This window comes from Epinephelus fuscoguttatus, linkage group LG6, assembly GCF_011397635.1.
Source record: "Epinephelus fuscoguttatus linkage group LG6, E.fuscoguttatus.final_Chr_v1".
Lineage (NCBI taxonomy): Eukaryota > Metazoa > Chordata > Actinopteri > Perciformes > Serranidae > Epinephelus > Epinephelus fuscoguttatus.
This window is the reverse complement of record NC_064757.1, coordinates 28,685,805-28,711,873: the sequence shown is the minus strand read 5'-3', so window position 1 is coordinate 28,711,873 and position 26,069 is coordinate 28,685,805. Positions and strand designations below refer to the sequence as shown.

Genomic DNA, 26,069 nt, shown 5'->3' with positions numbered 1-26,069 from the left:
GTGAATTATCTGGAGTAACAAGGTCATGCTTTCTGGATAGAGACACTGCTGTTAAGTTTTTCAAAAGTATTTTTTTGGCACGTTCAGCACCACAAGCCGAGTGTCATCTAGTTCCATTATATTCGAAAGAAGGTAGACATATATACTGCCAATATCTCCAACACTCAGCAACTCACAACAAAACAATATAGACTGATAAATCACAGTAAATGGTAAATGGAAAAATGGGAATTTTTTGATTTGGAGTGAACTGCCTCTTTGACACTAAGTGCCTTTTAAAATATTCAAAGTCTAAACTTGCTCTTACAGGTATCATCAGCGAGTTGTTGACAACCACAAATACAGGTCTTTCTAGAAAAGTTCTCTTAACTGTCATGAAGGTTTGTGACCCTCTGAGAAATCATGTGGACCACTTTTTGGAGTTTTCCATTTGTTTTGGTTGCTCATACAATAAATGTAGTTTCCCTCTTTGTGGAAAGACTCTTTGCATTGCATCACATCTCTTACTTAAGTTCTTTCTCTGAACTGGCCCTGCACTGATGCAAACACATGCTCTGCTTTCCAGTTTATGATTTTCAAGATAGTAATGTCTCAGGGCATCGAGTGCTCATGTATGTGTGAGGCTAGAAGAACAATCAGTTACATGAATTTTGAATGAAAGAATGCATGCACATGAGGATTCTCACATACAAGCATGCATATGTATGACAGGATACACATCCCTGCAGCCAGTTTCACACTTATCCCACTGATTGAATGTTGGTGGCAAAGCCAAGAACATATTGCAAAGTGACAACAATGGCAAGGAAAAAGAAGACTGCAAGCTAGCAAACATGTACGTCAACAATAGAGGATTTTAAATAAAATTGGCTTTCATGTTTTATGAGGAGGGAAATACAGTCAACATGTTTGTTACACTTAAGGATACAGTACACGCAATACGTTTTGTAAATATGATCACATTTGGTCACAATGTGTTTTCCTTAAAGTGACACCAGAAGGGTTAATGCTATTTAAACTGAAACAATTTTTGAATTATCAGAACTTTAATCAATTTAAAATGTGACAAAAAAAAAAAATCATAAAAGGAGATCTTCAGATCAATTCATTTTTGTGACAGATAAATTATAGCACATAAAGAATTAACTTTAGTTTCTCAAGTGGCACTATCAGACAGATTCTCTTCCTTTGACAATAACACTGATATGTCTTCTTTGTTTTACTGCCAGCTCATTTCCCAGAGAGAATATTATTGTATTTGTCAGTGATGTATAAAAGAGATAGCTTAGTAAAACAGAACTTAATGATACAAACACAAACTCCCTCTGTAACTGACTATATTTTCTAAGTGAACAGTTGCATAAGACATATGATAAAGTCCATGTCCTAGTCAAACATGAACACCCAGTGAACATGTTTTCCATTTCAGGTCGTAGATACATTTTCATTGAGGATTCCACAAAGGTGTGCCAACACTTCATATCAGAGACAGGACGTCTGCGAGTCTCATAGGCTTGCTCAAAAATGGATGAATCACAAGTCATGACACAGACTGAATAAAAAAAACTAATAAATGGGACTGTTTTTATGCATGAGAATCTGAAGGGGGAAGAACATTTTGAAGACTGAGGAAGTTGTTTCTTTGGCTTCTGGAATGTGATTTACTACTAAAAACATACTGTGAAGGTACTTCAGTGTAGAGAGCAGTATATTCAGTGAGGGTTGCTAGCTGTCAAGCATACCTCTGTTCTCTCTTACCATTACAAAGAACTAATACAAAAATTATGTAACGTCAATGTACAAACTCAAGTCAGCAACTGAGTCAGTCTGGCATACAATCTTGGCTGGACACTCTGTGGGCTTTCTGTTTTAACAGCATCTGTTGTGCGAGTGCTGGCTTTACAGCTGCAGCTCAATACTAAAAGAATTATATTGATGGGCTAGTTTATTTGCCAATCGCAACTTCGCCCATAATGCCAGGATGGTTTTGCCTCAAACACTGCATGCTGGGAATCCCTCTTCAGACATTACTTTTGAACTGCCAGCAAAATGCCAAAGGCTGATGTACTGTAAATGAACCATTTGCTCTCAGTCAATCAAAGTTAATGCTTTATTCGATTAATTAATCCGCGTGTCGTGAGCAAGGACCAATAAGTCAATCACTTTTTTCCTCACAAGCCTTGAATTTAAGTGAATAGGGATGAGGGTGAGAAAAATAGGAAGCAGTGTGAATCCGACTGATTTTGTAGCTCTCCAAGCAAACAATCAAAATCACAGAGGTTGGCTTCCACTCTAATGAGCCACATGCAGAATGAAAAAGCCTCACACTGACAATTAAGATGTATTAAGATCAATTGAACAACCATGAATTGTCAGACCAAAGATCAATTATTCTCATTACTTGAATCACACTAATTAACTCCCAATAAATCCAAAGAGCTGACAGGTGAAAATACTAAGTACACTTTTGGCTGCATCATCATCTGATCTGCACAGCTGCAACATCAACACAAAGGCAAGCAGAGATGTAAGTGGGCAAAAATTATTCTAGCATTCCCTGTAGTGCATGTTTTACATTTTAATATCTTCAAAAGCAGGTTGCGGTCTTGTTCAGATGCCTCCATGGAACAGCTTAATCAGCATGGCAGCCCTCATGATAAATGTTTATGACTAGTTTGATAGTCATCTCAGCCCCCATCCTGCACAACCTCACAGCTGTCGTCATTTATTCTGTCTGATTAGACCCCCGCTCAGGTTAAAGATGGGCAGAGTTCTGATGGAATTAAGTGAGCTCTCTGGACTCTGTGTCCTACTAAGAATGATATGAGTGTAATTTGTCCCGCCCTGCGACAAAACTATCGGGAGAGGCAGGGAGATGTCAATCAAGCACAGTCCATACACACCCACAAGTCCTGAGAGTAGATGTAATCAGAATAACAACAATCATCTGTGTGAGTTTACGACGCTTGTGCACGGCCTTTATAGACCTTTTTCATGGCAGACATATGGAGCCTGTTTACAGCCAGTATTAAAATGCATTTTGGTGATTCAGGCAGACAGAGGAGTCACCTCGACGTTCACACCAGTGTCTTCTATGCATCTCAAGTTGGCTGCTTGCATTCAGATGTCCTTACTGCCCATGTCACTTTCCCTAGCTGGTTGAAGAGCTCCACGCACAGTTATTATGTCCATACTCTCGCTAGCTGATTGATATCACATTAGAGGTTGTGTCAGGACAACTGGAGACGTCACTGTCAGCAGAATTCAGCATGTCTCCCTCCATAGGGCAAAACGATGGGTGGTCATGCAACACTTATTCAAACTCATCATGAAATGGACAAGTTATAGAGCACTGGTGTGCTTTCACCAAAAAAAGACAACAACCATCCTGCACTCATGACGTATTTATCTCGCCTCAGGGCACATTAGCATTTACACTACAAAGATATGAAGTCAAATGCATTCCACATCACTTCGGCAAGAGGTTTGAGTGATCAGATCACAATAGGTCTTGGTGGTCGTTCACTCTTGTATTTAGTGTTGTCAACAATATTAATGATGGCTGCTTACACTTTAAGTAAGTTGTGGTTTTGTGTGTGCTGGCTTACTGGGACACTTAGGACAAAGCAATTGTTAATGCTATTAATTCCGCCTGTGCTTTTCCTGCTATCAGAAGTCAAAATGTCTGCTCTTGACAAAGTCTATAGTTGTGTTCAACACTGCATACTCCATACTCAGTCTGTATCTACTGCATATAGCCTGCTTAATTAATGATCAAGCACGCCATTAACAACAGAGTCTTCACACTGAAGTATACTCAAGCAGTACATCTTCTCTGCATCATAACTGTATCGATCACAGCTTTACTGGTCCGAGCTACCGCTGATAAAAACTGTTTATGACAAATGTAAGTCAACATTACCTCTTCCACTTCATGTTACACTTTCTGGTATTATTTGAAGGCAAATTAAAATTGTTGAATATTTAAGCGTACTTTCTACAGTACAATTTATTCATGAGATAGAGCACTTAACGTCACTCGTCATCATTCTGTTTATTATTTAAACTGTCCACCAGTGGACAGTCTGAAGTGATGCAAAGGATTTTGGGGTGGATGGGTATGTCCAGTAAGCTCACATCTCACACTTGCTCTTCTTCCGGGTATTTCTAACATACACAAAAGCCACACACCATGCAGCTGGAACACACTACATACTCAATTTTACATCATAGTTAGATCGAACAGTATGTCATATTGAGATTTTGAGTAGCTCTATTATTACCATGAGAGGAAAAAAAATGGCTGTGAAATAGCCGGAAACTGCAACACTACACCTAAATTGCCAGAATTGCAGTGTATTGCCTCTTGATTATCTCTCTCCCTGCTCTTCCAGGGACACTCCGTTGAGGATAGCTTGCTCGAGGCAGCTTTACAGCTGTGCCATATTTTTGCAGCTTTATCGAGACTGCACTTATTGTACTCCAAGGCATAGTCTGAACCTTGGAAATGTTCCTGCATCCTTCACCTAATTGGAATCTGACATACTTTGCTGGTAAAGTTGCCACAAACACATTACTTCTTTTTCCTCATCATGTAGTTCCTGTATTTCTGCCATGTAATGTGACAGTGATTATGACCTGCCAGATACTTGTGTATGCAGGGTTTATATTTGATGGCATCACATATAGTTGTCCAGCAGATGAAAACATCAACAGCCATAATGTGTGATGGGAAATATGCCAAATAAATAAATAAATAAATTCATTAGTAGCATATTAAATAGCCTAATACTGTGTGACCTATAAGATATGCCACTGAGACAACTTAAACATAAACCAGACCAGATCTTGTGATTTTAAATACCAATGGATCTTTTTATCCACCGAAGCATACAGAGTACGTCTCTGCCTCCTCAGCGCGTATGCCACATCAACAGAGGTCACAGTCTTCCTCTTAGCTGCTCAGTGTAGTTAGATGACGGCATCACAGATCACAATTTTTAGTAAGACCTTCAACACACCCCAGGTCTCCTCGTAGCACAGACCGGACATACACAAGCAAGATGGTGAATAGTGGGCTTGGTGATTCATGTTGACGTTTGGCGCACCGAGTCCTTTTCCTTCTTTGTCTGCCACTAACCCTTATAACTTACTTCCAAGATATTTAGTTTGGAGTGTTTATTGCCATTTAAATGTAGGCTATTATATGGATATTTAAATATATGTCTGGCAATTGTTGTATATGGCTGAAATTCTGGGATAAAAAAAAAAAAGTTGTAAACTGCAACATATTTCCATTCCTGACACACCTTGCCAATCCACAACTCCCACTACTGTCATGGACAAATGGCTGCAAAGCAGAGAAGCGACAAAGATGGAAACTAATTTTGATGGCTCTGTATGCCTCAGGCAGCACAAAGGAGAATCTTTATATCTTGTGGTGCAAAATAACACAGTCGGAGAGGTCTGTTATTCAACAAAACCAAATTATGCTGACACTGATGGTCTGCTTGAGACTAGGAGCAATAATAAAGCAAGAATGGCAAGTCTTCATTACTAAAGCTTTGTGTGGCCCAGAGTGAATTGATAACACACTGAAACTCATTTCCTATAAATATATACCTCTAGAGGACCTCTGGAGTCAGTCTGATTGTTCATTAAAATGAAATAATGAAAAACTGTTGAATGACAAAAACAATTTTGTGATTAATCGGTACTTCATCAGAGCTTCAAAATGCATTTTCGGTTCACTCTGAGCAACGACAGCCACTGGGCAATAATAATGGGTATCATTTCCTTTCTTAAACATCAAAGCATGCAGATTTAATGGAATTGTCATATGTAAAAGGAACTAAATCAGTCTTGTTGCTAATCTACAAGTAATAATGAAAGTGAAGGGACAATTTCATGACTAATTAATAAGTGCTGGAAAATGTTTTCTATTCAATCTGAGCAATAACAGCCATGGGGAAACAGTGTAATAGGTATAATTCTTTATCTTTTACTTCCCAACTTTCAAAGCATGCACATTTAATGGGATGCCCTTTCAAGGCGCCATTCCATCAGCAAAAGTTTTACTGGAGGAGGTCCTCTGATTGGACTTTTTACTTAAGCCAAATTTGGATTACAGAAAGAAGAGGGTGAATATTTGCAATGCTCCACACCGGAGTTGGGTGTTGGTTAGGTTTTAGCAATTCTAAATCATATCAAAACTTTATTCCAATTTGTCTTTATTTGTACTAGCATTTGCTGACTCTGAGGCATTTTTACCACAGTATTAACCTTCATTAAATTATCTTTTTTAGATCCAAAAAAGGTCTACGTTATTCTTTTTGCATATCAAAGGAAAAGTGTGTAGGATTCAGTGGCACCTAGCGGTGAGGATTGTAGCAGCCAGCTGAAACTTCTCCCATGTGCCAAAAGTGAACTCCCAGTTAGACTTCCTTCAGTGTTCATAGTTCAGGAAGTTATTACGAAGGGCTAAATTATCCACAGAGGTCTCTCCCACTCCAACACAAATGGATCTGGTGATTTAAACCAGCAAAAACACTAAATCAAGCAGTTTTACATTTTAAAAAAAAGTGTTTTCCCATGCTGGTTGTCATGTAGGGGCTGCTGACTATGGTGGCAGAAGCAAAAATGCGAAAGGGCCTACCTAAAACCAGTGTTTGGTTTGTCTGTTCTGGGCACATGTAAAAAAAAAAAAAAAAAAAACATGGCAAACTCTGCGGACAAGGACCCACTCTCTGTGTAGATATAGATGGATTATTCTAAGGTAACAAAATCAAGACAATTTTAATTTTTAAGTGATTATACACAAGGAAAAATACGTATTATATTAAATTATATTTCTGCAAATATATCCCCCTAAATACAACACAGTGGACCTTTATGTCACCACATGGACATTCATAAATGTGGTTAAACAATTAATTGACACATTCATTCCTGCAACCCTGTTTGTCTGTTTAGCTGCAGCCAATTTCTGCTGCTTTCAGAATCACTATATGTTAACCATAATTGTTAAATTCAAAATTAGTATAATCATCTTTAAATCTGAAAATGACTGTTCTTACTGTGAGCCTAATGTCTCTTATACCATCATATGTACCCACCATTACCAATACCAATGGCAGAGAGATGCACTTCTGAAAGCTAACTCATTAGCCTAATTGTCTGGAACAAAAAACTCATCAGTTACACATCCTGAGCACATGCTATAAATGACTAAACCAGGCATTCTGTTCAAATAAATTGAAACTACATTAAAGTAGTAAAGTGCACTCTGTAAGGTGCAGAACTCCGCCAGGTGTGTCTGGGGGGCATCTGGTTAGGGACTACGGAGTGCTGGGCAGGCTGCGTGTCCAGCAGCCTGTATGCATGACTGTAGTAGAATGAAGGGGAGACAATATGGTACATTATCAAGGTGTAACCAGAGCAGACAGGGTCTGTGGAGACAAACCTCAGATGCAATGTCCAATCAAACCTCTCCAAAATAAAGAAGAGTTAAAGCTCACTCCACTGTGCCTCCCAGCTCCTTCACAGTTTAGATGGCCCCGAAGATAACAAAAAGGGATTTTATTCATCTGGTATCATGCCTAACTTCAGTGGATCATAATATAGCAGGTATGGAATTAATCTTCAGATGCTTGGATTCAAAATGAGACCAAACTTTCCTATCAGTGTGTGAGCCATAGCAAGGGCCAAAATGTGGCCTGCAACAGACTAGGTAGGGCTTGTTTTTAGCCTAGCTGACTGCCATAACTGTCTTTAGCTATGTGATTTTATAGAGGACTTATGCCCCCCAAATGGCCGATTAAGGGGGGTGAGGAGAAGCAATCAATAATGATATAAAAGAGTCAGTAAAAAATATTTTTTTTCCCCTTTCCCATAAATTGTGAATCACCGGAAACAAAGTGAGAAACTTGAGTGTACAGCCATAAATGTTCACAAAAAATATTAGGCTGCTGGGTCTACTAGTATTCAATATTAGCTGCAGATAGATAGACAGACGCGCGCGCACACACACACACACACACACACACACACACACACACACACACACACGACAGAACGCACAGTCTTCTTATGGCGGAGATAACAATAACAGCACATCAAATGAGGCTTTTAAAATGAGCATATTTAATTGGTCTGCACCTGGGATGCTACAATATATAAGCTATAAGAAATAATGTGTCTGATTCGCATGAAGTTTATTGCCAAGACGTGACACTACAGAGAACAAAGAAAGAAACAAAGAACTCCAAATCTAATCTTTGTCCTTCGTCAAAGGGATAGGGGTTGAACTTGTTACCAATTAAGAACACTTGACCCCTAGACGCTCTATTACATATAGTACAAGGAGTTATTTATGTGAGTAGTCTGCCTGGATATAAAATCAGCTTTGTGGTATCTAGCTATGCAAAAAGTTTTGGGTGATTTGTTTGCGGTTTCATTTCTATGGCCACCACACATGATGGAGGGGGAATGGAATTTTTTTGTGGTGCTCAAAACATGGAAAACTGATTAGACACACTCGACAGCAATGTGTTTTAACAGTCTTTTATTTTATTGTAGTCTTTTATAAATATCTGATAAGAAAGAGTTTTAATTTGAAAATGAATCACAGTATGGTCTGTGAACCATTCAAGGTAAGCACAACACATAAAAGATGATATGCTGGTTTTGTGTAAACCATGATGCGGCACAATTGCCTGTATTTTGGCCCATGTCTGGCCGGGACTCAATACATGATACCACATCTGGCCTCTGACACTATTCAGTGATCACCCACCCCCTCATTAGATCCCAGTCTTACCTGCACAATTGTGTGTAATAGGTCACCTTTGTCTCTTTATTTCCATGTTGGAGACTAATCAGTCATTGGCACCTACTCAAAGCACAATAAGCTGTATGTGTGTTGTGCATGTACATTAGTGTGAAGCAGGAAAGAATAGGCTTGAGTGGGTGTGTGCAGCCACAGCACAACAGACGAAGCCCATGTCATTAGTACCCAGTAGAGAAAGTCTTTGATGTTGCCTATCCCTCTTCTTGTTTGATGGTGCTGGCCTTATAGATGAAGCACAAGAATCAAATGATGCATTATGTACCGAGGTCTGAACACATCATCAGTTAGCCTAGTCTAGTTGCCTGAAACGCTCAGATCAAAGTAAGGGGCCCTTACAAATCTCAGACAAGATAGAGTGGAACAGTCAACAGCTTCCAGAACACAAAACAAACTCCCACTTCATGCCCAGAACAACATGGCAAGTCAAATTCAGGGCCAAATCGGGAGACTGCAGCAGTGGTGAGGCAGCCTCTCCCAACACAGGGACTATAAATCTTAGAGCTGCACCCATGAGGACAACCTCTGAATGTAATGATGGATGGTGTGGAACGCTGAGCTATCCAGGACATCTCAAGATAAACCAAACCCACATATTTAAAGGTTGACGTCTGACGTTTTCCTTCATTCTAGGTTATCAAATATCAAACTCAGGTGTATGTGTTATGTGCATAAATGTGCAGTAACAGACCAGATCCTGCTATTCAAGTCTGAGTTTTTGTTAAACCTTTGAGTCTGAGCTTTTCAAAGAAAATGATTGATTACAGTCAATTGTGAGTTATTTTTTTGGAGACTGTCCTCAGAAGAACAACACCAAAGGGCATTTGTACAACAGCTTATTACGACCTGTATCTATGTTTAGTATAGGCAGCGACCTCTAGTGGGTGTAGTGATAATGACAGGAGTAAAGTGGAAGTCAGGAGATGAAGTATGAAGAACGATAAAGTCACGTTATGCACTTAACCTCCCTTGTCATGGAACTTTCTGACAATCACGTTATGTACTTGGTGTTGCGTAGCGTCACGCTGTCACATTACGTTAAGTACATAACGTGATGACTTGATGTAAATACATGAGTTAAAGAACAAACATACATACATACTTTAACCCAAACCACGATTCTTATCCTGAACCTTACCAAACCAGTAGGGGCACCAATTTAGGAAACACTACTATAAATGTTTATATCCTTTCCTGAGCAGCTAAACACAAACTACAGAATTGACAAATACAAAAAAACCATGTCACACGTAACGGGTTGGCAGACTATCAGACTATTACAGGGCTGACACATAAAGACAGACAACCATTCACATTCACATTTAAAGGCAATTTAGAGTCAATAATGAACCCGTCCTGCATGTCTTTGGACTTTGGGAGGAAGCTGGAAAACCTGGAGAAAAGCTATGCTATCATGAGAAGAACATGCAAACTCCATACAGAAGGTCCCCACTCCGAGACATCCTGCAGGTTCAAACCCACAACCCTATTGCTGTGAGGCAACAGTGCTTACCACTGCCCCATCGTGCCATCAGGAGTCATGATTTTCATAGATACAGTTACATGGCTTACTGATAAGTGCACTCATACAGACAAACACAGTGCTATAGCGAGGCACTGACACTATAGAAACCCAATTGGCTTTCAAAGTTAGCAGTTAGCAGCCACTTTCTTCTTCCATTCTCTGCACCAGGCACAGCAGATAAATGGACTTATTTCGATACATTTGATAGCATATATTGTTTGATTCAGAGGTCTCACTTGGATTCCAAATGATCTGGGGAACATTTTAATTTGGACGATGAAGTATTGTAGAAGTCAAAGACTTATTCAGAGTTATGAAGAGCCTATAGCGTGTGTGTTATGTACAAGTGCTGATAGCATGAGCCCTATAACCATTAAATGCACTTCTAGCACAACTGGACTCCCTGTCTTCCCAGCAGAGACACAGAGAGTCTGACAGTGGCTTCTCATGGCTGGTTAGCTCTGAACAACCAGCTCTACGTTGCTGTACACGATATACAGAGTGGTAGTCAGTGTCTCCCTTGCCACGTACTATGTAGCCGCAAGGCCACGCCGCTACAGTCTGTTGCTCCTTCATTCTTTCTGTTATATTTTGTCATATTATGCTTGGACAGAGGGCATTAGCAGAATCTGAGTGTGTACAAAGCTGCCAATGGTTTCACTTAGCGGTTGTCAGTCATCATTAGTCATATGTGGCTCAGTGGTAATTTGTCAACAGAATGTCAAACAGCTAACGTCAATGTTGACTGTCAGGCTAATAAGGTTTTAATTAGAAAATGTCCAGTATGACATTAAGGTATTGTCTTAAATGTGAGCTAAACTGGTTTAATATTCAAAAGATAAACATACTTTGAAATTGAGCTCTGAGTAAATCAGGCACACTTGCGCATCAAATTTGTTTATTTGGTACATTAATAAAATCAATTAATAATGATTTAAAAAGGGAGCCCCTGTGTGTTAGGGGTTATGCTGCCAAACATGTACTGCAATGTAACCTGGTTTAAACTGAGCCAGGGGCCTTTTTTGCTATCTCTCTCTGTCCCACTGATTTCCTGTCATCTCTCTACAATCACTATCTCATAAAGGTCAGAATATATATAGACTAGAATTACCACCTTGCGGTTTTATGCCTCCATGAACCAGTTTTGTTACAGTTTACATCCATGTCTGTAAAAAAAAAATGGATGCTTTACACATATCTTCACCCTGGCGGCACAGAAAATCTATATAATCAGCACAGTTTCAAGGTGAGCATCCAAGATTAGTGTCACTAATGCGGTATCTGACCATATGTAACCTCTTCTGTTCCTGAGTTATGGCGTTAAATAATGGCCAGAAAAGTGTTTTTACAGAACATTACGATGTCACAGTGAAGTTGGCCCTTTGAGCTTTTGGATATACAATGTCATCTTTTCATCATTTTATCCTATTAGACATTTGTGTAAAATGTTGTTATAATAAGCGTATGAATTCTTGAGTTATGGCCAAAATCATGCTTTGTGAGGTCAGTGAGACCTTGAACTTTGACCTTTATCCACTGTATTCTAATCAGTTCATTTTTGAGTCCCAGTGGATGTTAGAGCTAAATTTGAGGATATTCCTTCATGGCCTTGACATATTATGGTCATGGGAGACAGACGCAAGGTCACAGTGACCTTCATCTGACCACCAAATTCTAATTAGTTCATCCTTAACTCAATGTGGACGTTTGTGCTAAAGTTGAAGACACTGCCTTTTATGTGTTCTTGCGATATCATGTTCGCCAGAATAAGACAGACACAAGATCACAGTGACCTTGGCCTCTGACCAACAAAATCCCTGCCCTACCATTCATATGTATTTTTATAGTACATTAAACTTCATCATGAAAACAATTTAGGGAAGAGTCCTATAAGACTGCCTTTTCTAATGTATAACATTGTCCTTGTTTTACTTTTAGGTGTCAACACCTTTTTAAACAGTAAAGTGAATTTAAATATCAATTAAATATGTAAATTGCTCATTTTCTTTTTGCCTTTGCAGCACAAAGCAGCTTTAAAACCACTTAGTTTCTAAAGTAGTCAGCAGAAGAGTTTCAATTTTCCAAGGGTCCGTTTTAATGTCTGACTACAAAGTACATACATATGCAATATGTTGCATTGGTAACTTTCAAAGTTGAAAGTCGCAGCCTTTAAAGAGCTTTGCCCCGGAGACGACCATGTTTGAGTCTATTAAAAAAAAAAGAACAAATTGTCTGCTACAGAGTTGTGAGCTGCTGTACAGTCACTGTCATCTTAAAAGCAAATTATCTGGCACAGATAGAGAGAAGCTAGACAAGGTAATAACTACCAGAGGGGAAAAGGTCCCAGAGGTCAAACTGGACAGACGAGGAAAAAAAATTGTACTTAGAGACACTAAACACTAAAAAAATAGAGCTTCTATAGGAGCTTTGAACAAGTGACAGTGTGGTGAGGAAAATATTGAAGTGTGTGATTTCTTCTTTTTCCCTGTATTCATATTTTACGTAAGATTGCAGGTGCCTGCAAGGAAGCAGCAAAATCTAATTCAACAAGACAAACCAGTACAATCATACAAATATCACCTGCAGGCAGCGAGGCTGTGATGAGACTGCTTGATGAGGGGAGGCTATACAAGTAGAAAGTGAGGAAGCAAGGTAAGGACAGACGAGGGGAAAAACAGGAGGGACGGAATGTACCAGAGCGTAATGGAAGGTGGCAAGGATGGATGAGTTATTACACCATATGTACATGTGTGTGTATATAGGTAGAAAGTGTAGTTTCTTTTGTCTGCCTCTGCAGCCACTAATCATGCTTGTTAAAGAAACCATATATATTCAATATACTATACTGTATATACACATCCAGAGATGCAGGGGGAAATCTCATATAAAATAGCACAACAAATGACAAAACAATCTCCCCTGACAGTCCATTATTAGTTATTTTGGAGCTGGAGATTATTACATGATGTTCATCAGCAGATGGAGTTTGCACAGTTGTCAGTGTTCATGTCCAACAACTGGGAAAAATCCATCTGCATTAGCTGCTGCCTCTAAAGTCAAGAACGACCTCTGTAGCTCAGCATCACAGAAAAAACAGCGCTGTCTTTTTTTCCCCCCGGGAGATACCAATGTCAATATTTAAGATTTTCAGAAAATCAGATAATATAAATCACATATGAGATTATGTTTATTTATTTCACATACATTTTTGATCCCTTACATTTGTTTATTTAAAGAATCTTGACCAAAATATTTACTGAGCTAGACATTTTACAGATTCATTTCAAACAGATCTCTAGCATTTTTGTTGTGCTACTGGCCGATACATACACTGAGAGATGAATATATCTACAGTAACCTATAATCAGCCGATATTACTGGACAGCCGCCATTTGCTGTTGCAGATGGGAAAAATTCCCAGGCAAATGACATGCAAGCGTTCACGTCAGCTAGGCAGTTTTATGATCACAGAATTAATCGTTTAAAATACTGTGCACTGACAAAATAACACTGTCCAGTTGGGTTTTATCACATAGTGGGATAGTGTGAGCAGGTGAGGCATGTGCTGGTATATGCGCAGGGCTCCAGATTGCATCCCTTTAGCTTTATTTTGTGACCATGGAGCACCAGTGCTTCTTGCAAATAATATATGAACTGTAGAGCAGTTAGTTTCTTTCTATTTCACAGTTAATCAGTCTTCATGTTTGACGGTGTGGCTATAAAGGTATAACTTTGTGCTAACTGCTGACATCCAACTGTTGGACCGAAGCCTCAAGGTCACAGCGAAAACATCATCACTTCCAGCCTGAGATGAACCAGATGCTTCAGTGTAGCAGCATCAGTGGTTCTGCTTTTAACAATTTCATTATAACAATACTTTAGCTTTACTATAACAGTATTTTAACTTCTTTATAACAGTATTCTATTTAATTTTCTTGTGACAGTAGTTTATGTAGAAGTAAAGTATTTTAGTAGTGAACAGTAGAGGAGACTGAAGGGGATTTCAAAGATATATATTGTAAGCCCATGCAGGCAATATTATTTAAAGGCCATTTTGCCCGGCCCTAGATGTGAGGCATAGATACTTGTTGTTTTGTTTCCCCCAGGTACTTTTGTATTAGTAAGTGTTGGATATACAGCTGCTTCCAGAAAAATACATTTCCCAGTTGTAATTGCGACCTGGATGTTGACACTTTATTTACAAGTCACAAACTTGAAATTACAGTATAACATAAACGTCTAGCACTATATATGTGTTATCTCTCTCTCTAAAAATAACTATTATTCATCAAACTACAGCAATACACAGCATGGCTAAGTCAGGGAATCGTGACTTTACACATGAGTGCCCAGAAAAGGAGATGGAAGTGAGTACGGTCTCCATCCAGGACTTTGGTTCTAAGACCAGTGCCGTGCACAAAGGTGAGCCCAACTAAATCTACTTGGTATTGCTTCACTCCACCACATGCTCAAGTGTCTTCATTCCCAGAGGGGTGACATTTCACGTCCCAAGTGCCACCTTTCATAGACAGGCTTCCTGCCTTTACCTGCTGCCGGACTGGCCTTGCAGCTGACCCCAGTGCCTAACCTCACAGACATACATCATAGCCTCTGATGAAAGTTGGCTGACCAATAGTTGTGTGCCACTGACTGCAAGTACACTTAAAATATAATTAATCAGTGTGGATGTGACCACTTTAACCCTATGGGCCCTAGGCCTTTTTGGGGTATTTTTTCTGCCTTTACTTTTAAGCTCATATCACAGTCATTATAAAGGCTACATACACATGCTATATCTTGTCTTTTTTTTTTTTTTCAGGACAATCTGGGCTAACCAGATTTGCCATCATTCCATGTCCTACTATGTGCCTGTATTTTATATTAATTTTTATATCAATGAAAAAACATATCCGTGTGACTAAATTCTTACATTTTTACATGTATCTCAGCATAGCAAGTTGGAAGTTGACATATTCTGCCATATCTGAAGAGGGGAGACTCTCTGGAATCTGGCAATATAAGAACCATGATGGTGGGACATTCTGTCACTTCACAGCTGTCCAAAACATGTGGTTTGTGCCAGGCGGACATAATTGCCAGTGTTTTTTCATTATTGCAAGAAATTCCATTGACTCATTCACAAGTCAAAAATGTGTTTTATCTGACAGCCATGCAATATTTACATCTAAGATAATAGAAAATTAGTCAACCAAGTGCAATGATGTCCTCCAAGATAATATTTGTTTTTCAGTTTCAGTTATATATTGGGAGGACATTTTGGGCATTGGGGGGGGGGGGGGGGGGGGGGCACGTGTCCTCCTCAATGTATATGGTGACTACGGCCCTGTCATGCATGCATAATTAGGCTACAGTTGTCTGGGTATGCAAAGGTGAAGTAGCTGGTCTTGTCACACAAAGTTTGATGGAGTGTCAACTGGACAGTATGGAGATATTTGTATCTTGAAAGCTGGACTACAAATGTGGATAGACAGGGAGAAACACACGCAAGCCTAAGACGTGGTAAGATACGATATTCCTCACTATATGAAGTGACTGATAACAAGATCTGTATAATGGATTGTAAAGAAATTTGTCATGTTTTTATTTTGTAGACAATTGATCTGGATTTATCACTGGAAAGCTCTGGTCCTGCGCTTTCATGTGATATGCGTGGCATTTCTGTGCGAGCCTGCATTTGCGAGTAATCCATCCAAAAGTAATGTGTGTGCAAAGCTGTATGAAAGCTCTGTTATACATCATTTTATTGTAACTTTATCAATTTTTTTTCGCTGCAAAAATATTGGATTACCGTCAAATGCTTGGCCTTGACGGAAAGCTACAGTTCCACTGTTTCACATGATATGCGTGGTCGTGGAGAAAATCCACAGAGAAGAACGGGTGTGAATTTAGACGCACTATGCGTCATTCGGGCCCATAGGGTTAATAACTACAAAATTACATGTTGTTTTGATTGATTCCTCACAGACTTTGCATTACCTGAATATATTCATCAAAGTGAGGCACTGATGCACAAACGAGACAGTTTGAGGTTATTATTTATCACGAGCAAGTGCCAGAACAAACAATATCATCTGTCTCTCCCAAGCTCTTTCAGATGAGCACAAACATAAACATTTTTATACGCATAAATGCTTTTACACAGATTCGCACACACTTGCCAAGGAGATCAGCCACAAGAAAGCCAAACTGAAGTCAATAAATGCTCAAATATGCCACGGGTCTCCTTCCTCATTAACTTTCTCCTCAAACTGAAAACTGTCTCACGTGGACACACCCGTCACACTCACACATGTGTTCAAGCACGTCCCCGAGCACGCACACACACAACCACATGCGTTAAGAAGCAGAGAGAGGTGCGACTTTAAGTCTCCTCTCCTCTATTCCCTGGAGCAAAAAGTCAGGGTCTGGGCTGAGGTGATAAGTGCACTGGGATACCGCCCAGCGAATGCACACATACTCACACACACAGGAAAACGTCACACAAGGTCGCACTAGAAAATAAATACAGCTGTAGTTCTGCATTCAGACACCAATGAAATTAAATTTGTATATAAATTAAATTTTGTTCAGGCACTCATTTGGAGAAGACCACTCAATCACACAAACACCGACGTCAAACTAAACAATATTTTTACAATGTGAAGTAGTGTTACAATTTAATAGCTTCTCACACTGTGGTGTCAGAGTAGCAGAGGGATGCGTCCTCATACATACATACGTCGCTGTACTGTTTAATTGGTATTCATCCTCCACCTAGGGGCCGTTTATAGGAACTCAACAACATCTACGCTTACCTTAAATGACTCTGAGCTTACTGAAAGCTTCTGTGACACATGCCTGCATCCAGGGGCTGTACTTAAAAGTGATTATGTGGTGTGCTGCATGAAAAGCTGGAGCAGCTACTGAAGCGGAGATGTGGCTCTGAATTGGTATGTGACTAACGATTGTAGTGGCCATCTTTCTCTGTGCTCGCTGAGGACAGCTTTCAGTTCTTGTTTTTAGTTGTATGTCTTTTTCTGTATATGGGCACTGTTACAAACAATCATGTATGATGAGTGTCAGTGTAACATAAAGGACACCACGAGGGTTATTTTTGTCATCAGAGGACACAGAGACACGTCAGTAAAATGAACAGAATCATTACGTTATTGAAGCTATTGTCTTAAATATCAAATGAGACGGGAACAAGAGAACAAAGGGCTTTAATGATTGCAAAATTGGAACCCTGCTGTGTGTGTACTGTGTGTGTGAGACTGACCAGTTTCTTCCTCTTGTCCTGCTCAGTTGGCGGCTCCTCATCATCACTCAGCTTCGGTTCTTCAAAATGGCTCATCAGCATGCAGCTGCAAACACAATAATATTCAACTCAATATTAATAACCACACATAAACCTGCACAGTTGGAGACAATTTCAGAACAGGCGGCGTGCACACATGCGGGCACACAAAAAAAGGCTGAACCCTCTGGCACTCTAGTACACAGCTCTGCCGTCTATTCATATTGGTTCATCAGCATGCAGAGAGAATTACAAGCGAAACCTTTGTGCTCAGTCCAAAGTCTGCGTAGGGTCTTTTATTTTCTTTGTCCTTTTTACTTCATCCTTATTGTGAGACGAGATAAGGTAGTGGGGTCTCCAGTGTCACATTTAGTGACTTTGACATGTAGCATTTGGTAACTCGTGATCAGAAATTTTAAGTAAATTCTTCCTGAACTTTAAGTGATGAAATTTAATCCAACTAGAGACAAGTTGATGTTAGTAAATACAGCTCATGCAGGTCGTACACCAAACGACTTATCAAGTAACTTCACATACAAACAAATTTCGAATGTCAGAATAAAATCGTCGGTCTCTATCGTTTGGTCATAAAACTCCGAGCTACCTTTAGTTAGTCTTTTTCTTGTCTTAACATTACAATAAAACCAAATATGTTTAATATTATTGTATGTTTATAGTCTTGGTTCATGCATTTTTGCGGACACGTAGAAAACTGTGGTAACACTTTACTTGCAGGTATCTACATAAGAGTGACATGACACTGTCATAACTATGACATGACACTAGGGATGTCCCGATCCAGCTTTTTCACTTCCGATCCGATACCGATATTACAGCCTTGAGTTTTGGCTGATACCGATACTCATCCGATCCAAGCGCATAGTCATGTCATGTCAGTCATGTTAGAAAAGGTTTGATCAAGCGATTTTACTCTAACAAGAACAACTACTTAATCAGGTTAGTTAGAATGATCCACAACAGTTGGTATGAGAAACTGACCTGTTTATTGTTAACAGGGTTAAATAAACAAACTTTAAACTTGAACATTAACATTTAATAAAAAAATATAGCTGGTTTGCTTTGGCTGCTTTGGCCCCTTAATAAATACAAAATAAATCAACACAAGAAATCTTTAAAATGTCTAACACTCAAATTAAAATAGCAGCAAGACTCCACACATTTGTGCTTTGGCCCCCTAATAAATAAAAAATAGATTAACACCACAAGACATTGTTGACATTTAACAAACAATGCAGCCTTTCCTTTTCAGTTATTTTTGTAGTGTCAGTGCCAGCCTGGTGCTGCTGTTTCCTGTGTGTCTGCATGCTGGCCTGGTGGATTGATAGTAAGTGTGGGAGCGGATCACTGGAATGGACTGCTTGAACTGCGGAGCGCTGGGCTGGCCAGAAAACGTGGATCGGATTCCATGAAAAACTGGATCGGAGTTCTTGAATCAGCATTTTTCCATGCAGTCCGATCCGATGCCGATGCACGTTTTTTGCTAATATCAGCGGCCGATAGGACATCCCTACATGACACAGTCATGAACTTGTCATAAACATTATGTACATGTCATAAACGTTTACATTTGTTGACATTGTTTGGGTTGTCTTGATTATGACAACTTGACATTAATCAAAGTGACATTACCAGAAGTTGTCTTTGTCATGACAAGTTGACATTAAATTTGTTTGGGATGTCCTTATAATGACAAGTTGACATTAACCACGATGACATTACCAGAATCTGTCTTTGTCGTAACAATAATAATCATTATGTCAACTTGTCATAAACACAAAAAGAGGTGCATTTCTCGTTAACGTTAACTTGTTATGACAAACATAATCTTTTACAAGGCCATGACTCATCCGTCTGGCCGGACTATAGAGGGAATCACCTTGTTGTTTACAAATACTTCTGGGTAGAAAACCAGCAGAGCTTTTAGCTATATATATATATAGCCTATATATCACATTTTTCACATCACTGTATCACCGTTTGGACTAATCCGATGTTTGTAAAGTCTATAAACACAATGATTAAACAAACATTACTATTTCTGTGTGCACGTTTAGCTGGGCTAACGGTTAGCTGTTAACCCTGTTAGCCGTTAGCAGTGTCTGTAATAGGTAATAACTCATTAAACGGTCCGTGAAAAAAAATATCTTTTCCAGCGGATATCTTAGTTACAACATGATTGAGCTAGCAAAGCAGTTTTGTGTTGCTATGTATGGTATTTATTCAGTTTTGGGAAATCACAATGTCTAGAAAGCATCAGTGGCTGCAGCTGCACCTGACAGGGACAGCTAACACTAGCAGCGAAGCTAACATCAGGACGTCATCTGTTAAAAGCCTCCCGTTGTCGGATACGACATGAAACTACTCCAGTTAGCTCAATAATGTTGTAACTAAGACATCCGCGTTAAATCTCTCGGCATCCATTTTCAAGCTCTCTGTGTGTTTGTTTCCTTGCGGACGAGAAAAGGGGGAGCACACATTTCCGAGAAGGCGTGTCCTTTTCAAAAATGCAAGATGCGTTGCTTTGTTGCCGGCCGTTTTCACCGGTGTGTTAAACACACTTTAGAAAGGAGTGTCCCCAGACTATCAGAAGGCGGAGATCTCTGATTGTCTGGTGGCGAGACTACTCCTACTGATGAACCTGCAAAGAATTCTCAGAGAATCTGCAGCCTCCCTCAAATTTCCAAAGCTTTATTGTCAATTTTGGCCCGTAACTACACCGTTCTGATTCACTAGCACCGGTCTCATATAATTTTTGGACACAGCAGGCGGCTGTTTTCAGTGGAAAAACACTAAACATCAGACAGACACAGTTAGTGTCTAGCTGGTGAACATAGTGGATCATTTAGCAACTAAAGAGCCAGATATTTCCCTCAGGAGTTGGTGACCAAAAACAAAGCTAAGAGAGAATGAAAATTGGGCTAACAATTCATCAGAGACACTTCTCCAAACAGGGCCGGGTGTTTAATCAAATTTTATTTTTAATTATGAGGCTTTCAAAGATTACAAAAACAGAAAGTCAAGATAAAACAAATACTATACCACAGTCTGTTTTGCAATGATACTCTTGTCTTTGTCCCTGCCACCCTTTCTTTCCTTTACAGCAGTGTGCCTTCACCGCCCCTAAAACCAAACTCACTCTCTGCCAGACTCAGACATGTTTAGTTCACCTCAAGACAAGAATTGTTTTTTATTTAAGTTTAATAAATGCATGATGTTACGGAAGTCAGTGAGTAACTGTGTTAATAATGTTAATTTTTGCCATATTCAAGCTGCCCTAACTCCCAACCAATAATAATGCTGCTCTGTCACTGCCGGATGTGTATATAAGCAGCTGTTTGCTACCAAGTTTTTCAGATCAGCTTAAAAGGTGACGTTATTTCAAAGTTGCATTCACAAGTGGCCAAAAAACAAATCACACAACTTGAAACGACAATTTGAAACACAGTGACACAAATCGGCTTCACTATAACTCGCAGCATTGACAGACAAAGCACTTGTCTTTAAAACAGCAACATTTAACAAAGGTAACATTACAAAATTCAGCTCCATTATAACTCACAAGGTTCACTGACAAAACAACTGTCTAATACTTAACAATTTTTCCAAACAAATATAACATGCTAACGTTATTAGCCCAAGCTTATGGCATTTTAAGGGGTGAAAATACATTGATACATAGTCGTACATAGTCGTTGTATCAGCCAGCTCTAATATGGCCACATTATTATCCCCCTTTTCTCCAAATTTCTGCAGTTCCAATTTTGTTGAACTGCAACTTCAACTTTTCCAATTCTTCACTCATTAGGTTTCGGTAATCAAATCTCACACATTATTTCTGTGCAGCTGAGTACAGTGCAAAAGACATTACAACTTTTAATTCCTTTTACAGTAGCTAAGTGACAACTGACTACATTTCTACAACAACACTGGAGTACCATGCTGAACTGGTTTGCCAACTGGCTTGTACTGCATTTATCCATGGCAGCAAGGACTTTCATTGTTATTCCACACCACGCAAGAACAATTCCAAACCAATTATGGCAGCAGAGGAATAAAAGGAAAGTCTGTTTATTTGAAACTTTACTTAATTCCTAAATACAGGCAGGAAGATTACAATACCCAGTGCTTTCTGTCTCAGTTGATTGCATTTACAAACAGTGAATAAAACATGCATCCACAAATATGTTTTTGTCCGTTTCAAACGCACAACAGGGAACCAAAACAATTCAACACAACACTGGCAAATAAAGAAGCATTTACACTAACCTCTCTACCCAACTTTTCAGTTCATTTCACACCGGCACATTTTAGGAGGGCGCTGAGCATTTTTGACAGCAGAGAAAAGGTGTCTGCATGTAGGTTAACATCGACTAAGAAATAAGCACTCTGCTGCTGGGACAGAGAGCCAGAGGGGAGAGTGATGGGGCAGAGCAGAGTCACAGTTGAAGGGGGGGCTGTGGTAAGTGTGTCCTCCCACAGTGAGCATTTGTTTTCTGGGCCATTTCACAGTCCATTATTTTTCTGGAGAAATGTGTCCTATCCAACACTGCCACTCAGCCTCCTTCAGCAGTGCTCCATAAGTGGGGGACTGCTTTTATATCATTAACTTCAAATCTTTTTTCAGAGGTTTGTTTTTGATCAATCCAAACAACAATTCAACAGAACATCTGCAGTCGCACTGCTTCAAGTACTTTCAAAACAAATATTTCAACTGTCTTCATTCATCATGCATGAGCTTTGTCAAAATTACGAACTCCATTCACTCGTGAAAAGAATGTCTGGAAGGTTTAACTGTATGATTTAGAAGTAGGGATGCACCAATCTGACTTTTTTAAGTGCTGATACAATACCTGGCCTTTGCCAATCAGCAGACACTGAGTACTGATCCTGTACCAGTGATTAATTAATAAGCTGTATGTCTCACTGTATGGAAGTGACTGGGATTATTCCTTTATGTGTGGGGCAACATCAGGCTTGACTTAAACATTGCTTTTCTAACTTTATAAAACAAAACCTTCCAAATAAATACATAGATATAAGTCTGAAACACCTCCAAACAGTTGACACATTTGTTGTTTGCTCCCTTAGCTATGCAATCTACCAGTACACTGCTGACACATCATCTACTAGACGCATCTGTAATCAGACTTGAATAGAAAGGCGTCATTGTCACCAATAGCCAATCCAGCTATTTGAGTCAGTACTGTATAGGCGCATCAATAGAAATACAGTGAGAGTATTGATATGATATTCCCATTCACATCAACATGGCAGGACGGTCAGTGTCGGGTATATTTATGTGTACCATTGCCAATGCAACTGTTGCAGCAGGCTAGCTCCAGTATAAACATACCAACTTGTAGGACATGATATTAGAGAGGTAGCATGGGAGGATATAATATCCAGTATGGGCTGGGCCACAAGAGATATTAGAAGTAAATTTATTCATCACAAGACAAAGATACTATTACACCCCTTCAAAGCTATTTAGGATGGGTCTGACACACAACAGAAATTGTTGTAAGTGTAAGGATGCAATGGGCCTATTCTTGCACGCTATGTGGGAATGCCCTGTGGTCCTTCCATTCTGGAAAGAATTGCTGGTGAAACTTGGTGAGTGGGTAGAGCAGACATTGCCACACTCCCCTCAGTTGTCATGAGTTAAGGGCTCATTGCATTGAAGTCCATATGGATGCATCTGTAAAATATTTCTGTTGCTGTCACACACTGTTTTGTTTTTGACTGCTGTTTTATCATAAAGACAAACCAAGCGGTGGAGTAGTAACATTACGTTTTCAAAAAAGCAATTGCAAATATTCCCGTATCACTTTTTTCCCCCGTTTCTTTTCTTGCCATTAATTGCATGTTTGTTGAAACGTGTCAAGTGAAACTGTAGTTGCCACAGGAGGAGGAGTGAGAGCCGCTGCTCAGTGGGCACTGGCTGAAAGGCAGAGACTGCAGGGGTGTACATCATGCACATCAGCATGTTTTTACATCTGGCTCTGTGAATTAAGGGTTTATTTGAACTAAATCAGAGTTGGGAATTGTTGGAACAGTGGAGTAACTAACTAGAGGACTAAGTTTTATTTTATTTCTGTCAAGTTTTAACGAAGTGTGTTTTACATGAGTTAAAGCAACTGAGCTAAGTCTAAGTTCGGAAACCTGGATGGGTGTGCGGTAGTATTTTGCTGGTTATTAAGGAAAAAATGTGTAAAAATGGGCCAAACAGAGTTCTCAAGCTAGTGAGTGTCACACTTTATGACCACCCTTGCATGCGTTGTCACCACAACAACTTACAATCGCCATTTTCTTTTGAACAAGTCAAAGAACGACAGCAAACAGTTCAATGTCCATTCTACTCCCAATCTATTTCAATGGGTTCATCACTACTTAAAATTATTTATTCAGTTGTTTTTCTTTATTTACTCCTTGCTCAGTTAGTAATAAACATGGATACTTACTCTTTGAAGGTGCCTGTTTCTGGATCTTCAGTCATTACATCATGCAGCGCCTCAACGGAGATGTTAATGATGCCACAGAACTTGTCCTGGATCACACTGGTAACACACAGATGAAACGGGCTCATTACTCATGAGGTCATTAGAACAACAGCTGTGTTTTTGTGTGTGTTTGTATGAGAAAATTACAGAGGGATGGGTAACTGTCCAAAAATGCAAATGGTCATCAAGAGCAACGTGACAACAGAGAGCAACAGTCGAGGTTAAATCCTGGCGCCACTGAAAGTGATAAAGTGTCTGTCAAAAAACATGTGGCCATGCAGAGAACAGGGTATCAATGCCATCCATCAACTCACGTCATCGAACATATGTCCAGATTGTTGTGTTTGTATGTATCTCATAGTCACCCAGGGTATATACAGGAATCCTGAGGTTAATTTCAATACCTTTTTAAGACTTTTTTAAGACCTTCCAAAAAAACCTTCAGACCTCATCGCCACTTCAAGCTGTCGTTAGCAGCAACGCATCTTTAACTTACTAAATAGTTGTAGTTTGCAATTAAATCTATGGAGCACAAACATACAACAGAGCTCAGATAAGATGAAAAGGAATAAAGCTTGAAAGAATAAATTAAACCAAAGGCAGGTTTATTAAAACACACCTTAGGTCATAACAAGTAACACAGCTCTACAGCTCAACATCAGCTATTCAAGGCCAATTTGCTGAAAACAACAACCTTATGGCTAGCCCCTTGCATGTGGGATTTAGGGCTGACCCAAAAAATTTGAAGCTTCGTTCGATGGCACAGGATTCGATGGTGAGGAGAAGGGAAAAAAAAAAAAAAAAAAAAAGGCCCTTTTTTTCCTCCCGTTTTTTGGGGGCACCTTGAACGCAACACTAATCATGCTGTCTGTTTACAGTTGTTTTTTCTCCCCTTTAGCCATATGTAAGAACGAGAAGCAATGTCTGTTAGGCATATAAGATTTCATGTTCCAGTCCGAGTGTGCGTACCTACACATCGTTGTTTGTAATAGCAGCGTGGAGGAAAATAAATTATACATTCATGGATACTTTTTGTCAAAGCTTGAATGCCAAGAAAATTTTATACTTCCTTAATTTTCCGACATTTGATTTATCAACTTTTAAAACTTTTTAAGACCCCGCGGACACCCTGTCACCATTTCACCTTTGGCTTTTGATAGAAACATTTATAAAACAAGAGCAAGGCGGAGAGGGTAATCAAAAAAAAAAACAAACAAAAAAAAACCATTATGTGGGTAACAGTGCATTGAAACATTTCTCTACTTTTATGGTCCCACAAAAACATGTTCACCTTGCACTGATCAGTCACATATGATAAGGGTGATTTTCCATCTGTAAATGTGGTTTTATTGGTTTACACATTCAAGTGTGACAAATAAAAATCAATGAGGCTTACCGTCTTTACACACAGTCTTGTAGGCTGACTTTTTATTGCAGTTACTAAGGTGATTCTTTCAGATACAAAGCACTGCAGAGCCTTGGCTTGCTGAACCTGAGATATTTCAAATATTCTGGCTTGCAACGCCCACCACAGAGGCTTAGAGACAAGCAGCAGTCATTGATGAATTATTTGAGTCATTCTTCGAAAGCACTGGAAAAGAAGTGGGGGGTTTCCCATGTCAACAGAATAAAAAGCAGGAAGGCAAGAGAATAAAAAAAGCCACACAGAGCGAGGATGTGTGGGTATGGGCACTGATGCATCAAAGGTTCTGTCAGTTCAAGTGCTTGGCTGGATAGACCCCAGGCAATGCTGCATAAAGTTCACTGAGCATGAAGTCTGGCAAAAAAATTGAAAAATCTGTGCATGACAGATTCATACCCAGCCACTAAACATAGACCTGTCTTTTATTTCTTATGAGTGGGAAGTACTCATACTGTAAA

At 39.5% G+C, this 26,069-nt stretch overlaps 1 protein-coding gene across 1 annotated transcript in view; it reads right to left on the bottom strand.

Moving 5' to 3' along the window:
* ipo11 (importin 11) overlaps positions 1-26,069 on the bottom strand; it is a 187,434-nt gene that overhangs the window by 23,248 nt on the left and 138,117 nt on the right. The window contains exons 28-29 of the mRNA XM_049578323.1: positions 24,150-24,245; positions 17,650-17,734 (exon numbers count right to left, since the gene is read on the bottom strand). Of these exons, the coding sequence (XP_049434280.1) occupies positions 17,650-17,734; positions 24,150-24,245 (181 nt within the window). The remainder of the gene's footprint in view (positions 1-17,649; positions 17,735-24,149; positions 24,246-26,069) is intronic.